The following is a 9,823-nucleotide window of genomic DNA, read 5'->3' as shown; positions in this document are numbered from 1 at the left end:
GATGTACTCGACCCTCCTGAGGGCTGCTCAGGGGAGGCTTGGCAGCGTGGTGCTCAGAAGGGATGAGGATGTGCCAAGGTGGGTCCTGGGGGGGCTGTGATTTCCCCCAGCCTGAGCAGCATGCCTCCAGCCCACCTTTCCGCATGTGTCAAGCAGATGGGACCATTGCTGAGGGAGGGGAAAAAGGGAAAAAATAGGGAAAGAGTGGAGATCGCTGGTTGAGGGGCACTCCGGGGCTCTCCGCTGCGTGGATTGCATACGCTGAGCTCTCGGTGGGGAGGGCTGGGGATGGCCCCCTCCTCTCAGGTGAGGGATGGGATGGAGGATAGAGACGGTGCCACGACCGGAGCGAAGCATGGGAACGGCTCATCTTAGAAAGAATAAAATAAAGAGAGAAGGAAAAGAAAAAAGAAAAAAAAAAAAAGAAAGAAAGAAAGGAAGGAAGGAAAAGAGAAAAGCACGCCGGGCTGCTCGGCGATGCGCGGAGAGGAGCGAGCGGGGCAGGCGGCCGGGGCAGCCCGCTGTGTGTCCGCAGGTGTGGCCGCGACACCGCTCCCATCCCCTGATCCGCTCCCAGCCCGGGGCCGAGCCGTGCCGTGCCGAGCCGGAGAGCGGGTCCCGGCGGGGTGCTGCGCCCTGGGCAGCGCCCGGGAAGGCGGAGGGAGGGAGGGGAAGGCGATGCTCCGCTCGGGGTTTATTAGATTGGACATAATCATCTTTAAATAAGGCAGCCCCCCCCCCACCCCCCCCCAACTCCTCCCCGGCGGGGGGAGCCGAGCGCCTCGGGGCTTTCTAGATAAGGGCGCATCTCCCGCTCCCGCTCCCGCAGGCAGCGCCCGGCTCCCTCCTTCCCGGTGTCGGCGGGCAGCGAGCTCCGGCCCCGCCGCAGGCAGAGGGGTCCCCGCGGCCGTGCCCTCTTCCTCCCCCTCCTCCTCCTCCTCTTCTCCCTCCTCCTCCTCCTCCTCCCGGGCCCGCAGAGGGGAGGAGAGCGGCGCCGGGGAAAAAGTTGGGGGCAGCGGCACCGGGGGAGGATGCCCCGGCACTGCCCCGACTGCCGCCCGCCGCCCCCCTGAGCCTCCCGCAGCCCCGGGGCCGCCGCCCCCCGATCCCCCGTCCCCCCGGGGCCATGCGGAGCCGCGGGGCTCCCCTGGTCGCGCTGCTGCTGACGGCGCTCAGCCTGACCCGCGGGGACCCCCGGCCCCCCGGTGCCCCGCAGCCGTGCGGGTTGGAGGCTCCGAGCCGCCGGGCGGCCCCCCCGCACCACCCTTACGGGCTGTACCCGGGCCGAGCGGCGCAGGGGGGGCTCGGATCCGCAGCCCCCTCGGACTCCGGGAGGCAGCGGGGTCGGAGGCCGAGGGCCGCCGGGGGAGGCGGCGAGGAGCCGCGGGGCGAGGCGGAGGGCAGGCTGCGGGGCCGGGCGGCGCGGGTGCCGAGCCCCCCCCGGGGCCGGCCGCTCCCCGCCCTGTACTTCGCCGGCGGCCGGGAGACGCTGGCGGCGCGGCCGGAGGCGCTGCCCCACATCCCGCGGGAGCGCTTCACCCTGGAGCTGTGGGTGAAGGCGGAGGGCGGACAGAGCAACCCGGCCGTCATCGCAGGTAAAGCTCGACGGGGGTGCGGCGGAAGGGATGCGCTGCGAGGCCGCGAGGAGCGGGGGGGACGCGGGGACAGAGCCGAGATCCGGAGCTGCTCACCTGCGGCAGGTGACGGCACCCGCCCCGTCCCACCGACACCCCAAATCCCGCTCTCCCCACGTCCCGGGCACTCACCGGGAGAGGGGCTGTGTTTCCCGGCCCCTCGCCCCCCCGAGTTTGGGGCACGGAGCTCCCGGCGGATCCCCCCCGGCCCGCGGAGCCCCGGGAGCGGTGGCCGCACGGTGGCAGCCGCACCTCGCGCACCGCCCCGTCCCGGGCTGCGCGGTGCCCCCGCGCTCTGCATCCCCTCGGGGTCCCTTCTTCGTGTGGTTGCCGAGGGGGGCTTCTCTCCGTGGGGAGAGACATGGCACGGGGGGTTAACCCACGGGCTCCCCAGGAGCCAGGGGCTGGTGATGGAGAGCTGCAATAAGGATCTTAGAATAGTAGAATAGTTTGAGTTGGAATGGACCTTTAAAATCAGTCTGGCCCCACTCCCTGCACTGAACAGGGACACTCACAGCTCCATCAGGTGCTCAGAGCCCCGTCCAGCCTGACCTTGGCTGTCTGCAAGGATAGGGCACTCACACATCTCTGGGCAGTCTGTGCCTCTCCACTCCCCAGCCCTCCACTGAACCCCTTTGCTTCGCTTACCGCCGGGCTCCGCGCTTACGCTTTTCTCCCCGGGATGCAGAAGAGGAGGGCGGATGGGTGGCAGAGAGGGAAGCTGAGCCAGTGCCTCCCACCCACCCGTTTCACAGCTGTCTGCACCTGGAGCTCAGCCCTGCAGGTGCTCTGCGCTACTTTCCCCAGCTAGTTTTCTCTCTTTTGTTGTTGTTGAATTTTCCCTTAGCGGAGGGTGGGCCCGTCATTACACAGCGACCACTGGCACTGGCACGATCCCCCGCTCCAGGCTTTGAGTCAGCCCCACGCACCTCCGGCTGGCTGAGTCACCCGCAGCTTCCCACCCGCGCCCTGCAGCTGGCAATGCGGGGCCGTGGTAATGGGGACAGGGATGGGATGGAGCAGTGCCGCCGTGTTCTGTGCATGCAGGTGGCACCGGGACCCCCAGCCCTACTGCCCCGCTGGGATGGGACCGAGCATCGGGTGATTGGTGCTCAGGGAGGAGCCCTGGGGGAAAGGATGCTCTGCGTGGTCCTTACAAAGCTGTGCACTTCTCCTTCACCACTCTCCCGGCAGCCAAACCAAAAGGGTTATTTAATCCTTGTCTGTCTCCACTGCCCGAACTTTACACCCCAGTGCTTTGGAGGGCAGTTTTGTGGCCAGCTTTTTGCATATCGGTGCTGAAGCACGGCTGCTTCCCTTCATGTTTTTGTAGTGTTGCCAACAACTCATGTTTTAAATCCAGCATTATCACTCTAATCATGGGCACAAGTCACAAACCAGGTTGTTTTCCCTTTCCCATCCTATAGACTAGATGCCAAGTTATACTTGTGAATGCCAAGGCTTGCATCTCCTCTGAAATGGCTCTTTCCCTTTTGGTGGGCCACTTGTGAATTTGTGGGGCACACCCAGACTGTGTTTGCAAGGATGCTGGGTCCATTCTCCCCATAAGGCTGCTCCACCTCAATGCTGTTTGCTCTCTTCTTGCATTTAACCAAACCTGGGGCACTCTAGATTGTCACAAAGTGAACTGCAGGAGGAGGTCCCAAGCCCTGTTTCCTCTGTCCCAGTGATGAGCAAATCCTAGAGGATGGCTTTTGGGTGTGCAGTCCCAGCACTTCCACCCAGCACTCTGGTTTCATGCACAACAACCCCATCTGTCCACGTAGGCTTTGTGTTTGGCTGGTTTTGTTGCCAGCATCTTGGCTGGGGTGGTTGTAACCACCTGGCGGCAGCTTGTCTTCCATGGAGGAGATGAGGACAGAGAATACCTGGGGTCCAGCAGTGCTTGATGTGACCTCTGTGAAGCTTGCTGCTGGGTTATGAGGTCTGGAAGGGATACGTGGGGCCATGGTGGCCTTGCTCCGTTGGACATAACCCCTCTGACATGGTCCCATACATCCTTATCTCTGAATTGGAGAGATATGGATTTGAAGAGTGGACCATTTGGTGGGTAAGGAATTGGTTGGAAGGTCACAGACAGAGGGTTGTGGTCAATGGCTCTGTGTCCAAGTGGAGGAGTGGTGTCCCTCTGGTGCTCTTTAACATAATCAATGATGTAGATGATGGGATTGAGTGAACCCTCAGCAAGTTTGTGGATGACACCAAACTGAGTGGTGCAGTCTCTACAAAAGAAGGAAGGGATTCCATCCAAATGGACCCTGATAAACTCGAGAGGTGGGCCCTTGTGAACCTAGTGAGGTTCAATAAGGCCAAGTGCAAGGTGTTGCACTTGGGTCAAGTAAATCCCAGAAATGTGCACAGACTGCGATAAGAAATCTCTGAGAGCACCCCTGTGGGGAAGTACTTGGAGGTCCTAGTAAACGTCAGGGGGAAATTTTTCACCAAGAGGGTGGTGAGGCTCATAAGCTGCCCAGAGCTGTGGGTTCACCATCTATAGAGGTGCCCAAAGCCATGGATGGGGCCGTGGGTCGCCTGGTCTGGAGGGGGGCAACCAGCTCACAGCAGGGGTTGGAATTGGATGATCTTTAAGATCCCTTCCAACCCCAGCCATACTATGGTTCTATGACATAAGCCTGAAGGTCCTGCTGAGAGCATCTACTGTGCCCTCATATTGGTCTGTAATGCTTTGGTGCATCCAGCCACCTGTGGCCATTGACTGCAGTGTGAGGGAAATCTGCGAGATGGAAGACTGAGATATCTTGGAGACTTAGGAACCCAGGATGTTTTGCTTTGGATTGCCTTATTGTAATTCTTGAAAGCTCAGTGTCTCACCCCAGCCTGCAGTCATGCTCCTATGGGAACATCTTGTTCTTTGGCCTCTCCTCTCCAACTGGCTGAGCTCTTCATCCCCTTTCCACCCAGCCTCCCTGGCTCTGACCTCCCTTCTGACTCCTCCACCTGCTCACCCAAATAATGAGCAGTGCCCACTGCCCGGACACTGTCTACGTTCATTTGCCTGTGTCTCATCCAATGTGACCACATGGGTTAGTGGGGAAATAGTGGTGGTAGGTGGACAGTTGGACTGGATGATCTTGGAGGTCTTTTCCAACCTTGGTGATTCTATGTCTCTTTGAAAACCTCCCCAAAACACAGAAGCCCAACAATTTGCGCTTTGCTTTGCTCTTTTGTGCTCCATTTCCCCAAGAATCATCTCAGCGCGGGAGGCGGTGGCATGCCACGAGGATGCTCACAGAGCAGCGATGCTCTCCACTCCTCACCACCTCTCTCTTTTCTCTCCAACCCCATCCCCTCTGCAGGCGTCTTTGACAACTGCTCACACACGGCCAGCAATAAGGGCTGGGCTTTGGGCATCCGTGCCCTGCGCCTGGGCGGCAAGCAGGACGCCCGCTTCTTCTTCTCTCTGCGCACGGACCGAGCGGCCGCCGCCACCGAGGTGACGGGGTCCCACCGCTACCAACCGGACACTTGGACCCACCTGACCGCCAGCTACGATGGGCGCTGGATGGCCCTCTATGTGGACGGGGTGCGGGTGGGCCGCACTGATGGGCAAGGAGGGCCCCTGCACAGCGCCTTCATGGCCTCCTGCCGCACCCTGCTGCTGGGAGGGGACGCCTGGGGGGACGCTCATGCTTTTCGGGGACACGTGGCCGGGCTGGCCTTGTGGCAGGACGTGCTGCCCCAAGCGCAGCTCCAGCGATCTTTCCTCGAAGGGGTGCCCGGCGGCTCTCCAGTGCTGGCTGCTGGCTTGGACACCTTGGAGCAGCAGTGGGTGCCGTTCCGCGAAGCCTCGCTCCCCCGGCGCCGGGTGCTGCCCCCCGCTGTGCCCCCCATCCTTCATCCATTCAGTCCTCCAGCCTGCGGGCAGACGGCGTGCGACAACGTGGAGCTGGTCTCCCACTACAACCGGCATTGGCCGCTGCGCGGGGCCAAGGTGGTGCGGTACCGTGTGGTCAGCCTGGCCGAGGACAGTGGCGGGCGGCCGACGGTGAGCCGTGAGCAGGTGTGGAGGCAGCACCGGGCGCTGAGCGAAGCCTTCCGCCCCTACAACATCTCCTGGCAGCTCAGCCTGCTGGAGGTGCGCAACTCGTCCTTGCGCCACCGCGCCGTTCTGCTGGGCTGCGAGCCCAGCAAGGTGGGCAACGAGCGCTGCGACCCCGAGTGTGAGCACCCGCTGACCGGCTATGATGGCGGGGACTGCCGCCGGCCCGGGCGCTGCTTCTCCTGGAAGCGCCGCGATGGCGTTTGCCACATGGAGTGCAACAACATGTTGGATGACTTCGATGATGGCGACTGCTGCGACCCACGGGCCACCGATGTCACCAGGACCTGCTTCGACCCCGACTCTCCATACAGGTATCTAGGGGGCCAGGCTGTGAGGCTTGTGAGCTGTGCGGGTTCTCTGGGGACGTTGCAGGTACCGTGGGTGCAAAATGCCCTATAAATGCTCGTGGAGCTTCTGTGCATGGTGCTAGGGCATGAGGGCACCTGCTGCCATGGGGGCTGCAGATGGGGGCTCTGCATCCATTGCTCTTCTCCCCAAGGGAGAGCAACATTCAAGAGAGGGTTTAGAGATGTGCAGCTCCTCTGGTCTTTCTCCTTCCCTTCTATTCTCCACGCTGTGGGAGCAGCTGGGCTGTGGCTACAAATACATCTTCATTCCCAAGCCAGCTCCTGATCCCTGCTGCTTCCCCAGTGGGAGTGCAGGAAGGTAGGAAGCAGGTGCCCGTAAACAGGACAGTGGCAATGGGTGTCTTCATCCATTCCTGAGCTTTTCTCACCATCTGGGGAAGCACAGGGGGAGGACGAGGAACCCTTCTCTCACTGCTTCCCCCTCAGCCATGGCACCAGACGTGACCCCCAGCTGTTTTCCCACCCTGGGATGAAATTTGATGGCAGCCACCATCTGCCTGTGCCTATCTTCTTGTTCATCATTATTGGTGTGGTGAATGATTCTGCTGCCTGCCCCATGGCTGCTCAGGGTGGCCACCCATTGCCACTTGGCCACCAGAAGAGGCTTTGCTACTTAGTGGAGACATGGCCAAGGCTCAGTCCTCGCCCTCTGTGTGCAGCTAGAGGAATGTTTTCATCCTCGAACGAGAAGGGCTCCACCTAAATTTAAAAAGGCTGAATTTTTGCTGGTATGAATCAGGGCTTCCATTTGTCAGGATTTTTCCCTGAAAGTTGGGAAAGAAACAAAACAAAACAAAACGAAGCAAAAAACCAACACACAAAACAAAACAAAACAAAACCTTGCTTCTGTGGGAAAATGGGAACACTAGGGAAATAACAAAACTTTTGCAATTTTTCTTTCCGCAGCCCTCACTGGTCTGCAGACAAGACAGGACTGTAGGCAAAGCTCTGAAGGGGAAATCCATCTTGCATGGTGGTTGGGAAATCCGGGGGAATGGATCACATGGGGCCCTGGGCAATGTGATCTAGTACTTGATCTAGCAGCTAGCAACCCTGTCTGCGGCAGGGGGTTGGAACTTGATGATCGTTGAGGTCCCTTCCAACCCAAGCTATCCTAAGGTTCTGTGACTCTACGATCCTGCTAATGCTGAGCTCCTGAGCTCTATGTTCCCTGCCTGCATGGGTACCACAGTGGTTGGGGTAGGTACAACCTGAATTTACACCCTGCTGTTTCATGGGAGATTGGCAGTGTGGGTCTGGGAAGCGGCGAGGTGAGGTGAGCTGGTTGGGCTGGTGACCTTCCTACGGGTCAGGGGATTAATCCCAAAATACACAAGCAGGCATTTGGCCATAAAGCATTATGCTTTAATGAGTGTTTATGAGGAGCGGGGCAGCTGGGGAACTTGCAGGAGGATTTTTAGGGTGGAAGCCAAAACGGGAGGAATAACAGAAAATAAAACTTAACAAACTGAGGAAAGGCAGCGCGTCAGGAGCCAGGTGCCTGGAGGTAAGAGCTCCCAGCATGGCGAGAGCCGTGGCTGGGGACAGCACTCTGTTGTCTTTGATGGAGATGGGCAGGGGGAAACGTGTTGTTGGACATCTCCTTTCGGGTCAAGGTGGCACAACGGAGCTTTGGGGTTTTTGCGCAGTGAATCAGCTCTGCCATATTTCATTTCAAGGCTCTCTAAAGCGGTGGTTTGGATGTGAATGCTTCTCAGCACTGCCAAAAATAATCCAAAGGAGAAAGTCAGCACAAGACACTGGGCAATTTCTTACTTAGTGCTGTCGACAGATGCTGTTGTTTTGGTGAAGGGCCCCAGTGCCTTGGCTTGCATGGCCTTATGCACGAGTAGAAGCTTTTGCTGTCTTAGAATAGCCCTCACCTCTCTATGACTGCATCTTTGAGAGAGGCTGATCTGATTGTTGGAGAGAGCAGAGGGAACTCTAGTGCTTCTCAGCTGGTGGAAGTCTCTTTATGCTCACAGAGCTATGTTTGGTCCCAGCACACTGGCCATGCATAGTGCCATCCAATATCGATAGCACAGCAGGCAGATGAGGCTTGCAAGGAAGGGTGGCAAGACTGGGGGGCAGGGAGCCATGCTGAACCCATGGCAGTGTTGGTGTGCACACAGGCAGACCGTGGTACTGAGCCCTTCCCATAACCATGGCAGGAGATGTGGACAGCAAGTCAAGGACATGACTGACCGTACAAAGAACAAGGGGACAGATGTAGCAGGAGAGCTGCCCGCTGTCACCCTGCACCCAGCTCCTCCTGCTTTTCCAGGAGCTGCTGGCAATGTAATGCCAGGATCCTGGAGTAAGTGTGTGTTCATTTGCTGCAGACATCATCTTCTTACAGAGCTCGAGTATTGTTGTAATTGGCGCTCTTGGAAGGAAAGCAGCAACAGCTCATTAACAGCAATTAACACTCAGTGTGGGCCCCCCTTGGGCAGTTACTCAGCGAGCCTGTGTGTGACACAGTGCTTGTGAAAAGAGCAACTGGAGGGCAGCCTGGGTACCAGCAGAAGGAACAGAAGTAACACAGTAAGCAGAAGCACTGGTGGTGGAAGTGCTGCCTTTAGGACAGCCACAGGCACAAAGAGCCTCTGCTATGGCCCTGAAAGCCACACGGCGAGGAAGGTGTGGGGCAGTGCTTGAATGGGGCCGTCCAGCATGCATCCTGCCCCACATTTTCCCTTCCCTCTTGCCAACCCCTTGTTCCCAGAGTAGCAGATTCAGTTTTGCCTCCTCTGGGATGGCCACAGCTGTGATGTTAGGGTCTAGCTCATCAACAGGACACTTGATGGGCCTTAATGTGGACTTAGCCAGCCTGCCTTCCTCAGGGAGAGATGCTTAATTGGGTTAGGGCTGCTGGGGAGCCTCCCGCTGTTTAAGCAGTTTCTTCAAGAGCTAATCCAGATTAACCTCACCGAGTGTCTCTTGTGGACAGGCCCCAGGGATAAACTATCACTCAGCAACTCTCCTTTCCTTGCTTCAGTAACCCTGAGCCAGAATAGTGAGCAGTCCACGAGTGCTGGGCTCAGGTCTGGGGGCTGTAAGCACGGTGGTGAGGAGATGGGCATCCTGGGAACCCCAAAGGGAACCCCAGAGCCAGCAGTACTGGTCTCAGTGGCCACTTCCCCAGGCTGGTAGGCCCACTGGGGCTGGGCAGGTGCAGTAATTAATAACAGGGCTTTTTGCTGGAGCCTGATGGATTCCTTCGTGGGTTCTTTAAAGTTTCATGAGAGAGGTTGGACTGAGCTCATAAAAAAAGCTGAACCTTTCCTTGCGGGAAAGCCCGCTCTCTCTGGGCTCTTCCCATTCCCATCGATTAATAATTTCAAAACTTGGTAAAGATGGATGGGATTGTCCTTGGTTGTTGTACCCTGAGGACAGGATGCCTGCCAAGGTGCTTGTTCATAATGCGACAAAGAGCCAGGGCTGAGTTCACCCAGAGCCCTGGCTTGGGTCAAAGCCTCCAGATTTGCTTTTGACCCTCTCAGCTCAAATAACATCAGAGAGCACTTGGTACGTAACACGTCCTTTGCATCTGCTGCATTGTGCCAAAGATGAACCCAAGAGTAGAGTTGTGTTCTGAGGAGCACCCCCAGGTACTGCTGGGGAGCTGCTCACCTCAGCCGTGGGATGTGTTTTGTTTGCTTAGACATCCTTTCTTCCTTCCAATCTCCTGTCTGCTGAGAGAGCTGCTCCTTCCCTGCCGTGGGATGCAGTTGTCT

The 9,823-nt window shown here is 58.3% G+C and overlaps 1 protein-coding gene across 2 annotated transcripts in view; it reads left to right on the top strand.

The window, feature by feature from the left end:
• Nucleotides 1–566: 566 nt before the first annotated feature.
• The window catches only part of PAPPA2 (pappalysin 2), a 75,647-nt gene continuing 66,390 nt past the window's right edge, over nt 567–9,823 (top strand). For both annotated transcript variants that reach the window (XM_040704898.2, XM_040704897.2), the window contains exons 1-2: nt 567–1,595; nt 4,973–6,029. In XM_040704898.2, coding sequence (XP_040560832.1) covers nt 1,127–1,595; nt 4,973–6,029 — 1,526 coding nt within the window. In that variant the 5' untranslated portion in view covers nt 567–1,126. The remainder of the gene's footprint in view (nt 1,596–4,972; nt 6,030–9,823) is intronic.

The sequence above is a fragment of the Gallus gallus genome, chromosome 8 (assembly GCF_016699485.2).
Source record: "Gallus gallus isolate bGalGal1 chromosome 8, bGalGal1.mat.broiler.GRCg7b, whole genome shotgun sequence".
Lineage (NCBI taxonomy): Eukaryota > Metazoa > Chordata > Aves > Galliformes > Phasianidae > Gallus > Gallus gallus.
This window is presented reverse-complemented; position numbering and strand designations above follow the sequence as displayed.